This window comes from Diadema antillarum, unplaced genomic scaffold, assembly GCF_040938485.1.
Source record: "Diadema antillarum isolate AM-2024a unplaced genomic scaffold, OU_Dant_1.0 scf00000001, whole genome shotgun sequence".
In the NCBI taxonomy this organism is placed as follows: domain Eukaryota; kingdom Metazoa; phylum Echinodermata; class Echinoidea; order Diadematoida; family Diadematidae; genus Diadema; species Diadema antillarum.
In genome coordinates, this window is record NW_027270890.1 from 445816 (window position 1) to 467544 (window position 21729).

Sequence of the window (21729 nt, forward strand, 5' to 3'; positions counted from 1 at the left end):
CTTTTTTTCCACACAATACCAGACATATCCTGGAGGGCATGACAGAAATCAACACAAGCTGACAGATCTTCTTTTCTTGGTGTGCAATCCATACAACCCTAATCAGGAATAATAAAAAAAGGAAAATGAATAAGATTCCCCATTCAACCATCACCTGTATCATCAGCATGAAGATTCTTGGATGGCTCACCTTCATGATGATGTTGAACTCTAGGAGACACCAAGCACTGGATTCTTGTCTCTCCTCTTGCTTCCAACCCTTCCCCATCCCCCCCCCCCCCCCAATTCCCAATTCCCCATTCCCCGTCCCCACCTTCTAAATGGGCAAGCAAAGCTACGCATTTAATCACAGTGCCATTTTTAGCAGCGGTCCACTCTGGCACAAGGCTGTCGACCCGTACATTACGGCAGACATTGATGCGGACACTGAAGGGATGACGTCAAAGATGTCCACAATATTTTTCTTTAATACTCCGCTCTCAGCTTATTTTTCTCTCGTCCTTACCATGCTTTCTCCGACCATGATTGTACACAGCCGAGTCTCCTGGGAGCAGACGTAGCAGTAAACAGTTTGATAATGAGTTCGGGTGGTGTTGAGGAATGGATTCAAGAAGCCAGCAGGGTAAGAATAAAAGATAAAAACACTCACACATTTCCAATTCACAGATAAATGCCAAATGACTAAACAAGTACACTGAAAAGTTTTTATGTAGCCAAACAAATAAAACAAACAAAACATGTTTATATCTATTTGTAAATGGGATAAGGCCCCCTTAAAAAGATATATAAATAGATATACCTATATACAAATGTATACATAATAATATTATTTTTTATTGAAACATCAAAAGCCTGTATATTGCTAAGAAAGTCAGAAAATGATAATGCATCGCAACATTGGCATCCAAAATCCAGATATGCCAGGACTGTGCACTAGAATGAATCGAACAGCCTTGCAAAGTAACAAATACAGGACCCACTAACAATGATATGCATAATGAATACAACTCGTCACGTGACTCAGTTGTCTCCTCTTCCATATTACTCTTCCTCCATTACCCACAACCATATCATCTATACCAGCAACTGTCTTTCATGCATATACTTTTACTCATTGGTACAGAACGAATTAGAACACTTTCACTACTTCACACGTGGCTCTCGATCTCGGGGATCAGGTTTAAACCGTCGGTACATTTGTATCACTTTGCCCTCCGGCAAGCACCACTGTCATAGTATAACCCCATTGATATCCTACACAGAGGAGCTGCTGTCGCTACTGGCAGTGTTTTAACTATCCGATGTAAATTACAGCAATGTCTTGCCCCATGTATTGGTACTCTATGAGTGTACACCTGTGTGAATATGACAATGACAAGCAGAGAAGGGAAAGACAAACCTAGTTATGGATTCAATCACTAATTCCTCAGATTAGGAGCTGTGAAATCATGTTATTCACATACCAGACCCCCCCCCCCAACCCCCCCCCCCCCACACACACACACACACATTAATTACACCCCTACCAAGAAAAGTAGTGAAAACATCTGAATTTTCATCAATATTGAGGTCATATTTAAAAGTACTGTTTACCATTGAGAGCAGTGATTTAAAAAATTTTTGAATTATCACATTTGATGCATATGTGTATGTCAGTTCTATCCCAAAACATCCTACCATACAATAAATCCTATGATATAAGAATACATTACTGTTTTTCTCAATAAACTAAAAATGTAGATGGTTTATTCTAGAAACAATTTTATTATAACTGTTGTTCAAATTTTGGATAGTTCAATACTTAACATACTGATCATACTGATTCACATTTTTACTTTGGCTGTTTCTATCCCTAACTCACATTCTAGAACTATTTTGAAGCACTAAAGCTCAGTTTTTGTTTCATCTGCAAATGGTAAACAATATATTTCAGACTTTAGATAACAACAATAGAATTTAAAAAAATAAATAGATAATACACTGGTAAAAAATCTTTCAATCTTCAAAATTGATAGATACATCATACATGTACACTTAAACAAATAACAAATTAATTGATTTAATAAGAAAATTTAACAAGAAAATTAGATATATCTTAATGTGCAGGAACATAAAACTTCCAGCATTTATGAATGATGCCAGCAATGTTATGAACAGGAGTTTCTGGACATTTGTTTTGATCAGTTCTTTGGCAGGAAATATCTATGTCAAGTTATAGCTTTGTGTATGTCATAACATTCATTGGTTTACAAATTGGCAGCAAGACTGGGGATTTTAAACTTAAAGGCTTTAGGCTGAAAGTTCATCCTCAATATGTGACATCTTTGGCACAGTAGTGCCTGTAAAGATGTATGCTGAAAAATATGTGTGATCTGCTCTCCCCCCCCCCCAAAAAAAAAAAAAGAGAGAGAGAGAGAGAGAGAGAGAGAAAAAAAAAAAGATGAGATGCTACACCAGCCCTTTAAGACTTGACCGGTAGCCTGTACAAACAGTTATGCACCAGGGCAGCTAGGTAAAGTTTACTTTAATTTTCTGTCATCATAAACAGAGTGCCAGCGCCAATATGTCCCATGCCTTTAATGGTCACTATACTCTTCCACCACCCCCCCCCCCATCATCCCCTGCCCATCCCCCAAATCAATTGTATGCAATTTACAGGCAGAAGATCTTTGCTTTTCTGAGACTCCAAGGAAACATTGTCACTGCTTCCACTTACAGATTTTACCCTTTTTAGGCCAAAAAAAAAAAAAGAGTCACTGTCTTGATACAAAGTGTGAGCAGACATTGGGACCTTGACTTCCAGTTCAATGTGCTGAAGAAAATCATCACTGAATTGAAATCCTGACAATCAAGAATGCAATGAATAAAGATGTTTTCTGCCAGTACTGAGAACTCGCTATCATGCTTGCAAGAATGCTCTTTTACTTGCTAACATTCACTGCTGCTACATTGCTAAACTTAGGCCTACTGTTTCCTTTCTTGATCAAAATTGGTAGAGAGATGTATTTTGAGGCTTAAAGCAAGAAGCCATCATGAACACAGTTTGATATGTTCTCCTGAAGAAGAACTCAGTTTCTTTTGACTACAATAAGGCTTTTGCATGTAACATCCTAAACTATACACTTTGTTTCCATTATGTGAAATATGATTTGGTGTATCATGACCATAGAGCTTGTTGCACAAGAAATCATGTCACCTAAGAGGTGATACCATGTGGTCTGTGTGAATAACCAGTATTTCCACTCATCCTACTAGGGTATTAAATATGAAAAAGACCACATAGTATACAAATGTGGGAACAGTGACAGAAGAATCTGTGATTAATATTACAAGCAAGATTTTCCAACATGATGGTGGCTAACACAACTCAAGACAAGACTGTACCTGCATTCAATGTCACAATTTGTATTGATTGGATTGGCCTGGATCTCTGTGTTAATAATCTCCATTGTGGGATTAACTGGAAGAAAACAACTTTAAGGGGGACATCTGCTAGGTGCTGGATAATCTTTCCCAAAATTTTGTGATCATCACAGCATGACTAACCAATTCTTGCTATCGCATATAACTACAAAATCTCAAATGGTTGCGCCTTGCGGCACTATTTAATTTCCATATTCACAATGAGGTGACAACGCTGTGCCAATGCACAGTGCGAGCTCCATTTGATCATTCACGAATGACACAGAGTACTATATCTATCTCAAAACTATGATAGTTTTGTAGGTGGTTTTTTTAGTAACTGCTATGTACTGGGTAAAGAAATATCTAATGTAAGCTCTGAAATGCATTTCTATTGTAAAGTGAGAATATTTTGTCATGATAAAAAGGGGGAAAGATTTTAAGTCATGATAAAAAGGGGGAAATTAGATATGATTATAAGCACTCCGCATGTCCATTCGGCTGCACAGTAAATTCACATTGCTGGAAGTGTACATGTGAACCACATAAGTGGGACTCTGCGTGTTGCATGCAGGTGTGTGAGATCATCTCATTCATTTGCACATAGCATAACACCAGCGTATGAACCAAACCGCTACCAACTGATTGCGTTCATTTTTATGCGATCTATCGAATTCAGGAAGAGCAGTATCATACTCAAAATGCTCAACAAGGAAAGAGTGAGGTTTGTCTGTGCTTCCTTTCACTGTGGTCACTCAGGACTAGACATAATAATCAGCAAGGTGACCAGTAATGTCATTCTACACAATCTCCTCGTCAATTTCCGTCCTGTCTAATCAAACCTGAAAGCTTCAAAGGGAAATGGAGCCCGCCATGCAAACATAAAACATGTCTTAATCAAAGTTGCAAAAATTTGATAAGGCTGCAAATATTGTTTTTGCTTTTGTACCATTTATAGATGTGACATGAATGACCTGAAAATAAGACTGCTCCTTAAATATAGTTAGTGATCAATAATTGATGAATTAATTAATCTATCTATCCATCTATCTATCTATCTATCTGTACATACATACATACATATCAATTTAGCTAGCTAGCTGGCTACTCGACTATTGCGCTTTCTATTAAAAAAAACAACCAAAAAAAAAGGGGGGGGGGATTCAAAAATCTAAATCCCTACAAAGGCAAAGCTTCCACGAGTAGACGGATTGAAATTTCACATATAGAATTTCCTCTGCATGATACTTCAGGCTATGCAGCTAGATTGTATACGAAATTGATATCTCTCATCCTGCTCTTATTCGCCAATATACGTAGTTGATCATGCAGCAATAGGATGCAGTAACTCTCATGTAATGTTTTCTTTTTTCTTTCCTTTTTTTAAGGCTTCTAAAAGTTCTCTCAATTTTCTTCCAAAGTGTCTGTTGGCCTTTGGCTCTCAGACTTAGTTCACTGATTCCTGGAAGTATGTCTTGCATTTTGCATCCAATCTTAAAGACCACTTCCCGCAATAACTCGTCAGCTGATGGGACTCACAAAATTCTTGTGTGCATTATGAGATGAAAGCACATGATACATATCCAAGAGATTTGATTGATTCAAAAGATGTAGAATTTTTTTTTTGCATATTACTTTCTGTTTTTCATACAAGTGCTATTACTACTAAAAATATCAGTCAAAAAGGAAAAATAGTTGGCTGAAAACCACAATTAAAAATGAAAGACTATGCCTTCAGTGAGCAATGTTATTCCATTACCTAAATCTGGGTACTAACAACAAAACTACTAGCACACAACATTTTTCTTTGTCGACTTACTTCTGTACTTGTTTGTTACTTTGTTATGATTTCTTCTGTTCTAACAGAGAAGAATTTACATCTATGTACTGTGGTCTGCCCTCTTTTTCTTCCTCTTAATCATATGTATATACATGTATATTATACATATCTTTTTGTTCCCAATTTCATCAAAAACAAAACCTTTATATTCTTTTTCCAATTTCATTAAAAAAAGGAACCAGTTATTTTTAAGAGAAATATGTCCTTTGCATGACAGTTAGAATGAAATGATGAATATTTCAGATACTTTCATTCATTGTATCTTTACCCTACACTGCCATTTCATTTTGACCAGTCAGTGATAGTGAGAAGGAAACTCTCCAGGAAGATCTTTGCTTGAGATGAGGGTGCCTAGCAGATTTGTATGACACTGCCACATTTCTGTCATTTCCTCAGATTTAAAAGTGTTTCTGTCTCTCTCCATGCTCCTGTATCTCTGCCCCTGCTCTCTGATCTCACCTTGCAGCTCTCCCTTTATAATACCACAAAAAGATGAACCCTTCCTCAGTAGAATGTTAACCCATTGAGGACGGGCTGATTTTGCTACAACACACGTTTCCCATACACCCCTACAAGTATGCTCGGACTCGTCTTCAACGGGTTAAATAATGATCAACGTGAGTGAATGATGATGTGACAAAGAATCTCTGAAAACGATGTCTGGAGTATCGTAATTTGAAAGTACTAACACAAGATTACACATAAAATCCTGCTTTCTGGTTGAGGTTGCCAGGTACTGGTGGTAGCTGTCGAGATGATTTTGCTGGGGTTGCCAACACAACACTGATATAAAAACCCACGTTCTATCAAGCATGACATAATGGTCAGAATGAAACAGCTTCAAGCCACTCCTCTTAAACTGTTTCTCTTGCTCCCAATCTCAGCAGTCTGCAGTTGCCACGGCAACAGAGTCATCAGGAAGAATGCATTCCTGTTTCAGCAGAAACGCTGTCTTGTGGGTCTGTTTCACTTCTCGTCAGAGCACATCCGGTGCTTTCTCCATACATATCCCAATACGTTTGGAAACCTTGTGTGACCTGTTATGAAAGCCTGATATGGTTGCCATGACACAAAACACTAATCAAATTGAAGCATTCTTTTTTAAATCATCACAATTGTATTCTTTTTCTCCCCCTCCCCAAATACATGTCCCACTTTAGAACAAAAATCTGCATCTGGAATGGTAAAGAAAGTTTAGCCACTAGAGAGACAAAGTTTGAAGAAATCCGGTTTGATTTTCAGAAAATTTTAAGTGAGCAAGGGATAATGTATTTAAACAGCGAACATCATATAGAGAACTTGAAAAAAAAAATAATCAAGAATTAAGAATATTTTACCTCCAAACTATTCTTAAACTATGAAATATGGACAGGGACAGGTCAAAAATTGAAACTTTGAATCATTGAACAATTATCAGGTTTCTTACTTTTCAGTTTATTGCAGTTTTCTAAGCAAGCAACTTTGCAAAGTTATCAGCATGGCAAAGGTGACAAGTTAAAAGTATCATTAACTAGTCAGTTCACTTTGGTCTGGCCATTTGTCCATCTACACTGTATGTCTGCTCCCAGACTTTCTCCTCATACAATCTTTCTTGACTTACAGAGTGTTTTCAGTCTGAAATCCTCCTGGCATTTCATACAAAGAGCTATGTTTTTTGTTGCCAACTCTATTACCTGTCAATCAAACACACTGCTGCAAGTGTACAAATGCATGTGGGAGTACAACATGAGTACTCATGTGCAGGCACCTTTGGTTTGCATAGAAGGAGAACATGGCTTGTTGGCAGAATAGAATGAAAGCCAACCCGAGCTTCACAATTTTAATCATGTTGTAAAGGACAAATCAGGCAGATTACAAAATGCGCACCCAGAATCGGGCAATTCTTGATTGGAAAACGTACCTCTGAAACATGATCGTGATTCAAGAAACGCAAGTTTCCTTTCTGATTTGTACAGAATATAGTGGTTAGTATGAAATGTGCTTCTACACGCCTTAACTAAAAAGTTCTGAAAAGGGTCTCCATTACTTCTTTTCCTCTTCTCCCATCTCTGTTGCTGTTGTTTTTTCTTCTACGACAACTCCTGTTACAGTCATTACTGCAGAGTATATCAGACATTGTCTGGTTGTGGATGACATGAGTATAACTCGAGGGGAGGCTGAGTTAACAAACTGTGTAAATGTCATCCCTGTTGACAACTTTGCCTTGTCGTCCTGAGCGGATTCATCACCAATGCATGAAGGAGTAACATCCCGTATCAAGATTTACTAAGCGACAAAAAAAAAAAAGAGAGAAAATGTCGCAAAGGGGAAAAATTTGCAGATGAGCAAAAGTAGTAAAAGAAAAACCCAGATGATGCTACTTGGACAGCATTGGATTATTCATGATGTTAAAGCTCGTCTAGTAAAAGGTGTAGCTCAAGCAATTGCTTAAACAGGGGTGTATCCAGGATTTTTTCTGGGGGGGTCGTAACCAAAATTTTTGGACCTTTACCTTTGCGAGGGAGCGGAGCGACCGAGCGGGGGGAGGGTGTGGGAGGGGGGTGTCCCCCCTTCCACGGTAGGGAGTTTTTGAATTCTATATCTTAAAATGGGGCAATTTGGTGCATACAAAAGTGACTTTTTCGGCATGGCAGTGCAGCTTAGAAATAAGGTAAATTATGGCATACTAAAACTAAGTTACGAAATTTACGAGGTTTTTGACAATTTGCTGGAACACCACCTGGTCACTTTTTTTTTTCCTGTTGTAGGCCTATATAGAGTAAAAAGCCCTCAAAAAAAAAATGTCTTTTACAAAAAGTGGACCTCTTGAAAATTTGGGGGGGTCGTACGACCCTCCCGACCCCCCCTTGCATACACCCATGTTAAATACATATGCATAATCTTTTGCTTGTGCACATACCTTTTGCTTGCATTCAGCAAGCAATTGCTTAGAGTTCGAACAATAGCGTCACGCCTGTGCGAACACAAGAACAAAGGCGAGTGTGGCAGCATGCATTTGAAAGGGCATGTGTGTGCGGAAACATTGGGCCGAATGCATAAAACAAGCAATTGCTTGTAAGCAATTGCTTCAAGCAAAAGCACAAGCTCGTCTAGTAAAAGGTGTAGCTCAAGCAGTTGCTTAAATACATATGCATAATCTTTTGCTTGTGCACATACCTTTTGCTTGCATTCAGCAAGCAATTGCTTAGGGTTCGAACAATAGCGTCACGCCTGTGCGAACACAAGAACAAAGGCAAGTGTGGTAGCATGCATTTGAAAGGGCATGTGTGTGCGGAAACATTTCCTGACATCGAAATGACACTCATAAATGCACACACAGACGCACACACACACAACTATACACACACTCGTATTACTGGCTGATTCCCACCACTGCTTACCATACCTGCTGCTTACAATAGCCCGCATCTGCCAGATCGCACGTGGAGAGACGTCTCCTTGCTCTCCACCTAAGTGAGACATCCTACCTGTTTTTCATCAAATTTTGCGTGCTAACCACTGGACATTCCCGTTGTTGAAATGAAAAATTTCTTACTCTACTTAAGAGTAATTTCTTGTAGATTTATACCACTCCTTCACAATTGTTGTCTTTCTTCCATGAATATGAAAATGATACTTAAAAGGGAACGTCCCAGATAAGCAAAAGCTCAAGCTCATTTTACAGAGCTTGGAAAATCGTAAGCAATTGCTAGCAAGAACTAGCAAAAGGTATGTTTTATGCATACGTTTTTAAGCAAATGCTTGGTCTCTAAGCAATTGCTTGCGGACAGCAAGCAATTGCTTGTACTTGTTAGCAAGAGCTTCTGCTCGCAAGCAATTGCTTGTTTTTATGCATACGGATTCGAGTAAAAGGCTAGCACAAGCAATTGCTAGCGTTTATGCATCCGGCCCATTGTCCAACCTGTCGCTGATGCAATAAAAATGGTGGTGTCATCTTCAAATCTGTACTGCAAATATCTCCTCAGTTTTATGTACTGTAGCCAATATTTAGGTACCGCTAGTTAAAATCTATTCAATTACTGATATCAGATTGCTGAAGAAAAAAACCTCAACAAATATCAGCTACATATGGCTTATGAAGTTCAACGTATTTCAAGAATAGAAAGTGGGATAAAAGAATGTGCTTATATGCATATTGCACATATGAAATATTCACTGAAAGTCAGTGTATCAAGTAAGTGATAGTAGATAAAGGACTTGCATCTAATGAGTGGCCATTTTCTCTTTGTATGGCTTGGCAATAGGAGTGCTGCTTACCATTTGTGAGCTCATTTCCGTCAGCATTATTTCCACCGCTGGTCTGACCAGTAATGTCGATCGGTGACCCGCCTCCCGTGATGGCAGCACAGGCCGTAGCCGTGGTCACCGTGGCGACGGCGCTGCCCACGTCGTAGTCGCGGCCCTTCTCCCGCTCCCGACTGGTGTGGCGTGTCGAAGAGGGTGTCTTCTTGACGAAGGAGAGGAAGAGATGTCGACAGAGGTCCTCCGGCATGTCAACGTCCAGGTAGGTTTCCATGAAGAGCTTGAAGCCCTCATAGTTGATTGGCTGGGTGGACAAAAGAAAAAGTTTTTTTCTTCTTTTTTATTAAACTTGTAACATGTGCAAGTACACATTCATTTTCATGCAGTGTTCAAGTTGCCAAACAAGTCACTTACACTTGGGAGCAAATGTCATGTCACTGGTGCTAGCATACACATGTTCTTGGTCTTAACAGAGACTGATGAACAGCTTCCCCACACACATTTCTGATGCCTCTCATGTAGACCTTGTCAGAACATTTCTTTTTAAAACATACATCTTCACCCTAAATCTCAACATTAACTGCATGTCTAGTAAATTTCTTCACAATCATCTTACATCATAATCTGCCTCTGGCTACTGCAATACCTGTTGTCTATTTCTTGTACTTTATTGTCTAGATCACCTCACTCCTAGTGTACCTGCATAATTTCATATCTATTGTTTGTTTGCAATGTATAAGATTTTAGAAATGCTTTTGTATAAGGCGGCATGCAATTGTTGCAAATCAACATTATTCTTCCCTGACATGATTCAGGAGTTGATGTTTCACGATTGACTTCTAGAGTACTACAGTAGTAGTATAAGCTCTTCAATGATAAAAGAAAATTCTGACATTTTCAGTGTTTCATATGTTCAGACATCTGAAATGTGGGTTTTCTGAATGGTAACAAAAGAGTTCAGATAAGATAAAATGATTAATAGTGGTGGCTCAATTAAAGAAAACAACACATTTGCTGAACCATTCTGATTGCCTTGTATAAATCCATTCTAAGAAATTAAGACCACATAGGCATGCAATGCAACAAACCCTCTACTTAATGGTTCATTGTTTAACTGCATGTAAATCCTATAACACAATGATAGTTTAATGATAGTTTGATTCTTAAAGCATGTAATTTTGAATTGCTACTCAGTATTACATAATGTCTTAAAACACTGGTATGATGTCTGACCATGCAGCTCAGAAATTTTGGACTAAAAACATTACTAATCATTGCCCTTATGACTCTGATGGAAATATGTACTTATATTTAACACCATTTTCAACAAGGACATACGTGTACGAAAGGTGCGGGGGGGGGGGGGGGGGGGGACCACATCTGGACTTGTACTGGGAACAAGCTGGTTCATTGACGATTAAAATCATGATTGCACAAAATGGATAAAGTGGGGGGAAAAAGAGGGGAAATCCCACTGTATTATTCTCATTAGAGAGAGCTGCAGGTCTCTCAGAATAGTTAAGTGGACATTGTGTATAAGGTAGCAAAGACTCCCTACATTCCGTAATTTCCTCTCACATAATGAAGCTACTCTTGCATGTGCACGGATTTGCCTGTGGGTGTAAGTTTGTCATTGGTTTGTCCCTTCTGTTGATCTTGTTATTGTTGTTTGTAATAGTTATTTCTCTGGAGTCTTTATTCCCCATGTTTGTGGCCTTTCAATAGCAGCCCTGATTTTTCAGCTCCACAGCAAAAAGACAAAAACAAAAAACAATACGCTGCAGCTGAACATTTCATGTATCCCAAGGACTCGGGGCAACACTCACTCATGCTGAGGACAGCTTGGGAAACTCATAATTCATGTCCATGACCATTCTATGTTCATCCCATGATATGAAATAGACAGATGACGAATGTTAAAGGGATCGTACAGTTTTGGTTGAGACCTATAATTTCAGGTTTCTGATATTTTTTGGTGAGATGACGAGAAACCTCTTATGAAATATGAAAGAGCATGTAATTGTATGAGGAATCCAACGTTTATTTGATGAAAATTGGTTTTGAAATAGCTGAGATATCAAAAAAGAGTGATTCTAATAAAGTGTGGGACCCACACTTTATTACGATTGCTTTGTTTTACTTTGTTTTTGGATATTTCAGTCATTCCAAACCCGATTTTCATCAAATAAACTTTGAATTCCTTTTAAAATGGTATGCTCTGTACTGTATCATAAGTGTTTTCTTGGTATCTTGCAAAAAGTTTAAGGCCCAATTCTCATCTCCACCAATACTGTACCATCCCTTTAACTGGCGTAGCCACCGCCAAATACTCTGTATGCCAAATATTTCACAAGGTTTTTATTGCAAATCAATTTGATTTATTTTATTTATTTCATACTTATCATTTATGAATATCACATCAGAAATAATTAGACAAGTTCTTTTACCTTGTAGACAATGTGCAAAAACAGACAATGATTGACAAATTGCCCTCCATCGACGTAAATCGTAAAGGTTTTTATTTTCTCAAATTTTGTGAGCCCAATGCTATTCACAAATAAGAAAACACATGAAAGTATTAACTCTGATCCCGACATGAATATACATGGCTGCATACATTTCTCCATTCAGCAATGTACTCCACAGTCACAAATTTAACCACTCACAACATTGACGATAAGTCCCAATTCACAAAAAATCAGACACGCTAAATATATTGCGTATACAGTGTATTGTGATTGTATGTTTAGGTAACTTAATCAACTTTTCACATCCGCTATCCTCAAGGCTTTAAGTGATGTACAGGATGCCTCATTAGGGGGAGTAACAGAATGCGCAGAAATATCTCTCAGAAGTTTAGACGAAAACAGAAGCTTTTAATAAGAAAAGGATCTATCTGGTTCTTGACTTCTGTTTTATTCAATGCATGAAGTTGTGTATGCCGCAGAGCCAAATCATTGCAGGCATTTCTGGTTCTCAATAGCACAAATCTGCCCTTAACAAAAGCAAGAAATTGACAAAGTATAGTAATACATCAAAAAACCTTCATCTTTTGAAGGAAGCAAAAGAATTATAAAAAGAGATTATCACTTTGGATCCTTGCTAATGGCCAATTTTCCCCTATTGCTTACCACTGACCCGGTTTTACAGTACAAACTCAAAGGCAGTATATCAGGATGGAATGGCTGAAAAGCAGGAATTGTACTGGTATACTTTACATGAGTGGGATCCTACATGTATGTAAATTGAACGAGTTTTAACGTGTGAGTGCCATGAGACTTTTTTGAAGTAGACGTCATCGAGGATTTTCCTCACTGGCAGGAAGATTTCCCTGGTCTACACGGCTTGATTTTCCCTAAAGCCAAAAATGACTTGCTTGTTTCACAGCCCCCATGAAAGGAGAGCCAACTTTGTTGAGGGCTTTGGATGTGCACCGTAAATAGAAGGGGTGAGGAGCTATTTCGGGAGTGGCGAAAACGAGGATCGGCAGAAGTGAATGGCATAATACTCCGATTGCGTCACAAGGTGGGCTCTCTTGCGTGATAGTTTAACACCAAAATGGAAGTCACTACGCTCTCATTAGGAGGGAGGAAAACGCAGTGACGAAAGTGGCGTATTCGGTTCCACTCCCCAAATCCACAATTGACACACAACACTTCAAATGAAGGTGGCCACAACAATAATTGCTCTTGCCTACAATCGTTATCCCTTGGGAGTGGGATGGTTCCTTCTCTGATGAAGTGGGGGGGGGGGGGAGGATAATGATGAAGTTTATTTGTAGAACGTCTGAGACAGATGAAAATTCCACTTGATGAAAGAGGATGACGTAGTTGTAGTAGTAGTAGCATCTCTTGATTTCTTGTCATTGTATTAAGGCACAGGGAGAATATTGTTTCAGAGATTTAGTCTAGTTTCTGAAAATATCTGATGATCTATAAGAGATGTTCAATTGTCCCTGCACTTCAATGCAGTTTATTGCATGCTATTTCAAGGGCAAAGATAATGATACCCCAAGCACACTTGTTTTAGTACTTCCTGGAAACAAAACGACTGGAAACAAACTTATCTTTGATCTTTTCTTCTTTGGAAGATGTGAAATAAGCTGATACTGAATCATTTTACAAATCTCACACTCGATTTTTAGTCAAATATTTCTACTACAAATCATCATTAACCACTAAGCACCTGAATCACCCATGGCAGCTCCTAACGAACACCACTTCATCACCTGAATTTGTTTTTTTCCAGATACATTTGTGTGAAATTGTTCAATTCTTTGCCTGGATTTACATCATCCCAGGCCCCCAAGTAGTGTTTGAACATTTCAAACTGTGTAGCACAAGTGGGGGCAGATGGAAAATTTTTTGGAGAAAACAGTAACTGGGATGGGAAAGGAGCGACATTCTCAGCTTTAAAAAAAGGGGGTCACAAGCAAAAACAATCAAAATACCTACAGAATCTTCAAGTTTTTATTCAGTAATGAATGAAATTTAGTTTTAGAGATCAGAGGCTAATATAAGTGGAGCTCAGAGGTAGAAGTTTTCAGAGTTTAAAGTTGTACAACAATACAAAAGAAGTCATGTGTAATACAAATATATATAAGAGAGGGAGAGAGAGAAAGAAATGTATTTACACAGATAGAGCTCACAAATGACAATTAACACATAACAAAATGTGAAATCAATACTGAAAATCAAGACCAAAAACAAAAATCAATCATAAGCTGCCATTATAATTGCTTTGGATGGTTCAGTTTTGTTTTGTTTCTTTCAGACAAGTGTACACCAAGCATTGATCCCTCACTCAAAACCATTAAAAACATGAAATGGAGCTTTTGCCATATTGCTTTTGCAAGGTTTCAAGTGTCATATTGATCTTCGAAAATTTTGCAAGTGACGGGAAGAAAGACCATCTAAATCTGAAATTCATCTTACCTGTTCTGGGTTGTACTTGGACAGTACTCCGTTTCCATGAAACTCTGCGAGGACATCTTTTAGTGTCTTCCTGGAATCTGGGTGAGGAGATCACGAAGAGGAGGAGGAGAAGAGATGAGAAAGAACTCAGGCTAACATGATATCTTCAAAGCATTAAGCATCACGAAAATGCAAACAAGAACATCAAGCAAACAAACAAACCTAAAAAACAAATTGCTTTTGTTTGACCTAAGTCAGCCACTGGAAAATCAATTGCTAGTTTCTGACATGTTGGCTTCATGTGCGTAATCAAAATGTCATCCATGATGTTTTGGATAAAGTATGCTGCATCTAGGAGAAGCAGATCCCTGCTACATACAATGATGATCTCAAAGCCAGCAACTCACTAAATATTTCCAGACTGTATATCTTGAGACACATACCATCGTTAAAAGACAAACAAAAACTAACCAGAAACACAATTTAAATGTAAATTGTCACATGAGCAGATAATTAATCAAGTAAAGAGAAAAGTCAAGTGAGGGAGTGGTTCTTTTTTTTTAATCTTAAAAAAAAAAAAAATAGCCAAGGAATGACGACAGCAAATTTTGATTTCATTTTCTGTTTGTGAAGAGAAAACTGAAACTGGCTTCAGCTATATGGATGAAAATTGGTAATCCCACCGGAATTTGGTAACACAAAACAGTTCTCATGTGACAACACCAACACAAAAACACACAGACGCACACACACACACACACACACACACACACACACACACACACACACACACACACACACATACACACACACACAAACACATCACCATCAAAACTGATATCTCTTTTTCATCCATCTTGGCTTGCTATTTTCCATGTATATGTGCGCCTCTTTTTGACTTATATGCACGACCATGAACATCATTCAGTTGCCTCGTCCTTACATTGTGAAACGGATGTTTGTACGTATGTATGCCACATGGAATGCCCTCTCTGTAATATATTCGCCAGTAAGATATTTTCAGTCCGTGAGCAGATGGCAGAAAAGTGTCATTCTTTGTAGTCATGTCTGAGAGACATGTTTATAATCACATTTAATGTAACAGGCTGTTCCGATGCTAAAATGTGTCTCATCGCTGACCATAAACCCCCCAAATGACATTCCGCTGTGGCAGCTGTGGTGCAATCTCCCTGGCCTTGTAATCAAAGCGCAGTTCTCTGTATAAAGCATGCATGCCACAGGACGCATATACAGACATGCATTCACCATAAACGTACATACAGTATCTGAGTGATGCATTGTTACATGCGTATGGAAGTGAATACTGGATTAAACAGGGATCCCCTCCTACAAAGTGTTTTAGTGGCCATGCTGCTCAGACGACAGCTGCCCACTCACAATCACACAAAAGTTAATGGACAAAAAGCCCCCAGGACCATGGACGGTAAGATGTTAATGAAAAATGTGATGACCGAATCACGGTTTCTTGTCCTCATTCAGATGCAAGAAGAACAAGAAAATCAATGTGCATCAAACATGTTTCTCCAGCATTTGTGCACATTGACTTATCTCCTCCTCTCTGTGTACTCAGAAAGAATCTGTTAACTTTATAATTAAACATCATTAGCATCACTACATCATCTTTCTGGACATTATCTAAATATGTTTTAATGAGGAAATCCATCCCCCAAATGAATAAATAAATACAAATCCTTACAGAATGTTGCAAAAATGACAAAAATCAGAAAAGAAATAAGGAAGATATGACACTTTGAAATTTCACTTTTTTGCAGAAAACATTTCTTGGCCATTCCTTAGGAATACTCAAATGAGCGAGATGATGATGTCATGCCCTCACAATTTTTCATGTATGTATTATATAAAATTTGAAAAAATCATTATTAGCTGAGACAAGTAAAAAGAAAATAAAAGAAAATAATCCCATATCAAAATATATTATAGTTAGCATTTGTTCTTATGTATTTCGGGTGGTTTAAGGCAGGTTCTATATTCATAGAGCTGAAATATGACACTTTTGTCATTTCTGTATATGAAATGAATAAGAAATTGTGATGACATGATATCATCAACTTGCTGATGTGAATATTCTTAACAGCTGGTCAAAAAGTGTGTGCCAAGAAACTGAAATGTCAGAATGTCATAACTTCTTATTTCTTATTCAATTTTGATCATTTTTGCACCGTTCTGTAAGGAATTTTTTCTCTTTCTTATGGATTTTACAAAATTCTGGAGTGGATTTCTTCTTTAAGGTTTCTTGGAAAAATTCATTTCTTGAAAACTTGAGAGCTGATATCTTGCTGTGTTGTAAAACTGTCTAAATCCTGAAGGGAACCATACTGTCTTGGAAAGCAATCTCTCACTTTCAACTTTCTTCCTGAAATCTTTTCCCTCTTTCTCTGTAATCTTGCTTCTCCTGAATTCTAAGAGCACCTCTGTTGACTTGCACAAATCTCTTTCTGTAAATGGATTCTCTCATTAGGCCAATTCACACACAAGAATCAATTCAGTTTTTGGATTGCAATGAAAAATCCTATCTAATTTCATACAGATGCAAAAAAAAAAAAAACTAAACAAACAACAATAAACAAACTTATTCGACTGCAAGTGAAACACTTTAAATCTCCAAACTGCACTGGACGTACTGATGCGAGGTGCATATAAAAAAAGGAACTAATTTGTGTGTGTGTGTGTGTGTGTGTGTGTGTGTGTGTGTGTGTGTGTGTGTATATGTATGTGTGTGTGTGTGTGCATGTAATTAAAACACACTGCTGGGGGCAAATTATCATTCCAGTTTTTGAAAATTCCAGATGACTGACTTTTGCATCACGATGCGATCATAACAGTGATTTTTTATTATGTATCTACACCCAAGAATTATTGGCATTCCCCAAACCAATTTCTGTTTAAACCTTTGATTTTTGGAGTGTTTTTGAGATTTTTAGATCTGTTGGTATTTTGAAAGTGCTACATGGCCCATTCTCAGCAAAAGCGTTCAAATACGGAATTTTGGTGTCGCCGACATTCCATGACAGTTTGCGGTTCCCTGAAACCTATTAGATACTATTTAAATGTTTATAATATATCACGAGGACTTTATTTGTTAGAAATAAACACGATCAAATGCGGTCGTCTGCCTTTTTGTATAAAATCTTGCTGTTAAACTTCGTTAAGACCCCCAAAACGCAGTGTCGCCGGCTATTTCAGAATTATGTTTTATTGCTCCTCTCCGTCCACAAACACACTTTCTAAATATCATTTTCATGGACGATGAGCATATCATATGTGCTAATCACAATACTCAAAAAGTTCCAAAATTTTTATTGACTTCTTTTTTTATAGCCTTTTGAAACCTGTCGCCAAATTCACCGCCAGATACGTTACCAGTTTCTTTAGTGTTACAGCATTGGGAAAATAACAAGACTATGCAATGACCCTGTGTATATGAAACCCTGAGGATATACTTCATACACTGCAAGTACTTAGATTTTTTGTGCAACAGCTCTTTATTGAGAATACGGTATAATGTTTGAAATATCGGTTTTCTACACTTTTATTTGGACAGATACGTTACATACTTTTCACCCCACCCACTCCGACAGATATTGCAATGTCAGACAAAATGTATATTATGCATTACTCCTCGGAATGACGCATCGATTCAACATTAAAGTTTAGTACAAGTGAGAAATATTTGGTAGATATCGCTCTCATAATAATATGATCGACCATATACGTTACCACAGATACGTTACCCCAGATACGTGACCGAATTTTGCTCATTGGTCTTGTGCTTTCTGGGGATCAAATCTGGTCAATATTCATCCCTACACATTACATGCTTCGTTTTGTTGGACCTCAGGATTATATTCTTACACCAAAAGGACAGAGAGGTGAAAAAGAGCAACACTTCCACATGATTTTTCTTTGTGCGTCAGTGTCTCACAACTTAATGCCAAGTTTTCCGACAGATACGTTACCACATAATCAAAATGCTGAAAAGAAATTGTAAATGTTTTTACAAACAAATCGTTGTGTGCTCATAAACTCCAAAGTTCTATTCTATAAAACCCAGCCACTTTCATATTCTATGCAACAACTTTGAACGTTTATTTTACAAGACGAAGCTAAGATTCAGCATATCAGTTTTTTGCTTTTCAGATTTAGCAGATACGTTACGTATAATTCAGGGCACCCACGGTGACAAATAATGTTATGTAAAACAAAGTATTCATAAAACAATTCTGCATAGAATGACGCTTCCATAAAAAAATAAAGTTATGTTCAAATGAAGAATATTCAGTAGAAATCGCTTTGTAACTTCACCGACAGATTCATTTACGGTACGCCAGATACGTTACCAAACTTTGAAAGAGTAAAAAGTAGTTTATGAAACGCTTCCGAGAAAAGTTTCAGTGTTCTGTTGCGTATTTATTCTAGTGTTTTTCAACATATGAAGAACTACTCAAGATTCATTGATAAGTTGAACAATTATTTATTCATTTTCATTAAAAGGGATGAGCCAAATACGTTACCATAGGTCAAACAACTGTTTAGCATATCGAGTTCATAGAGAGTGTACCTACTTCCTTCTAAGTGCCTGCAAAAATATATTTTTCAAACCTTGTTTGCATTATCCATCAAAACTTAATGAATATTTACAGTCAGATGGATAAATACATTCAGACGTAAGATGAGAATATTCTGTGAATGAAGAACTCAGCTTTCACATTTATGGCTCTTTTCCACTACATTTCATAGTTTAAATATTACGTACAATGTTTAAAATGGTTAATTTTGGCTTACATCATTCATTTTTACATCAATTCATGAGGTAAATAATTAAACAGGTGATATTTATTAATTCATACACAACTAAAATTATTACTTATATTTTACCAGATACGTTACCAAAGGTGATTCGATGTTTTTCAATAGTTATTTCCCCAGGAAAGCAATTCATATTTGTTTCCTGTGGAAATTCCAGATCGGATCGTTCCCTTTGCATGATTTGTGGGATTCGAAACTTTATTTGTAAGCGAAATTTGCTAAAAATACAAAGTGAATCTTAAGGTTATATTTCATTTCAGCAAAAAGCATATTTCAACCTACCACACAGAAATAATTTCTACCAATTAGCAAGGGATGACAACATCTTTACCTCTTGAAAAACCCCAATATCTTTAGGGGGGACAGATGTATTTTCCTGAACAGAAATTGGATCAAAACAATAAATTTAATTCAGAGTTAGGAGTCCATTACAACATGTAAATTTGCGGTAACGTATCTGATTGGTGATCAAAAATCATATATGATGCTCTATTTCAATTCATTTTTACTCAATGAATGGCCATCATTTAGAATGTTCCACTTTTTGTTTCGTATTTGACCGGTTTTGAAGTTTCCGAAAACACATCTTTGTATGTATTACTTTGTGGTTGATTTTTCGGTTTTACTCACATGGAATTGAACACTTAATCTGAGAATGGCCCACATGAAAGACTGAAAGGCAATGTTGTTTCTTTTAGAGGGATGGGGACCAGATGTAGAATTTATACTGATATTGCTGCGGAATGTCATTGGAACTTTTCCACTGTGATTCGCAAGGTGATTACTTTCCATTCTCTGAGTAGTGATGTCTATGGACCTGCATTTATCAACTTACTTCTGGTGCAGAATTAAGGTTTCCAAAATATAATCAGGGGGTTTTAGACGGTTGATAATAAAACACAAAGCTGTTTTGATTATGGGGTTAGAAACATATTACTGAAATGCAAAAAGAAAGCACAATCACAAACATGTTTGAGCCAGAAACACATTCTGTAGAGTTGATTAACACAGTCTTTTTGAAACATGTTAACAGCTCGGACCTGCCTACACCAATCACTTCCAACTATCAGCCATCTCCACTCCTCGGGTCAAACTGCGCAATGGAGTTGCGCATTGATAACATGCAGCAACTCAAGAAACATGATCCAAAAGGCATTTGCTATTGATACATTTTGATAGCGGGTATTGAAACACTGTTTCAAACATGGGAAAGTTGATAAACACAGCCTACATGACATACATTTTCAGAGAAAAAGAAGGTAAGCATGCCATTGATTTTGGTGCAACTTGATTGAGATCACCACTTCTGGCTTTCTCTTTTTTCTTGTTCTCTACTGCTTTCTCTTTCTTCCTCTATACCTCTCTTTTTTCCCATATGTATTTCTCTTTCTTTCCCTCTCTTTCTTTATTCTATTCCTCTCTCTCTCTCTCTCTCTCTCTCTCTCTCTTTCTCTCTCTCTTATCTTCATGAATGGTTGGTCTCTTGGGAGGCAGTAATCACATCCTTATTTTCTAGCAAAGAATGTCTCCTTTGAACCATATATAAAATGCCTTTCAAATTGGAGGGAGGTAAACTGACCAAATAGATATTTAGACAGCTAGATGGATGATCGAAAACTGGACTGATGGATAACATACAAACATAGAAAGATGGAAGGATGGATATAGGTAAGTAGCCTAATAGTGCTCTAAGCTTTGACAATGAGAGATACTGTCCATGATGGAAACAGATGACAAACATGAAAGACTCATCCAAGTAGATGGATAGATAGATAGATTAACAGATAGTGTTATCACTGGATATAGAGTGATATAAAGTGATCAATGGCATGATGCATAGAACTGGACAGACATGTAAAGGTGCAGTTACAAAATCACTAAATGTTGCTCAGACAAATATCTCCTGGGATTCTTTCCCATTAATAAATCAACATCACAACACCCTTACACACAAGCACACATATACCAAATTATGTGATGCCTTACTGAAGAGCTACTAGTCACACACCAACACTAATATCATAGAACCCATTTCAGTGTCTTCCTGTTGACAAAAGGAGAGAGCAGATATCACTCCATTAACCCACTGAGTCCAGAGTACACTTGGGCAGGTGTTTATGTGAAATGCCTGTTGCAGCAAAATCAATCCGTCCTCAACGGGTTAATTTGCCTCAAATTGAAAATCACTTCTCTTTTAATATAGCAACAAAAGCAATGCTGTACATCCCCTAAACATTGAGTACTGGTTTATCATGTGTGCAACACTGTCTCTGATCTCAAAAGAAGGACATTTTCACTCTTTTGTCAGTCTTACTCTCACCAGTCAGACCACCACACAACGCTTGCCGGTTGCTGCCACGTTTCAAAACTACACACTTGTGTATCAAAGTGACCAGTAGGTAGGTCTGTGACCAGTACATATATCTAGAGACCAAGAGTGGAGGAAATGAAACCATGTAAAAGCAAGCAACAAATAATATTAAT

General features: G+C 37.6%; 1 protein-coding gene across 6 annotated transcripts in view; it reads right to left on the minus strand.

The window, feature by feature from the left end:
* LOC139726971 (diacylglycerol kinase beta-like) overlaps positions 1-21729 on the minus strand; it is a 275552-nt gene that overhangs the window by 68035 nt on the left and 185788 nt on the right. For all 6 annotated transcript variants that reach the window (XM_071638181.1, XM_071638126.1, XM_071638321.1 and 3 more), the window contains 2 exons: positions 14419-14495; positions 9500-9788 (listed from right to left, as the gene is read on the minus strand). In XM_071638181.1, coding sequence (XP_071494282.1) covers positions 9500-9788; positions 14419-14495 — 366 coding nt within the window. The remainder of the gene's footprint in view (positions 1-9499; positions 9789-14418; positions 14496-21729) is intronic.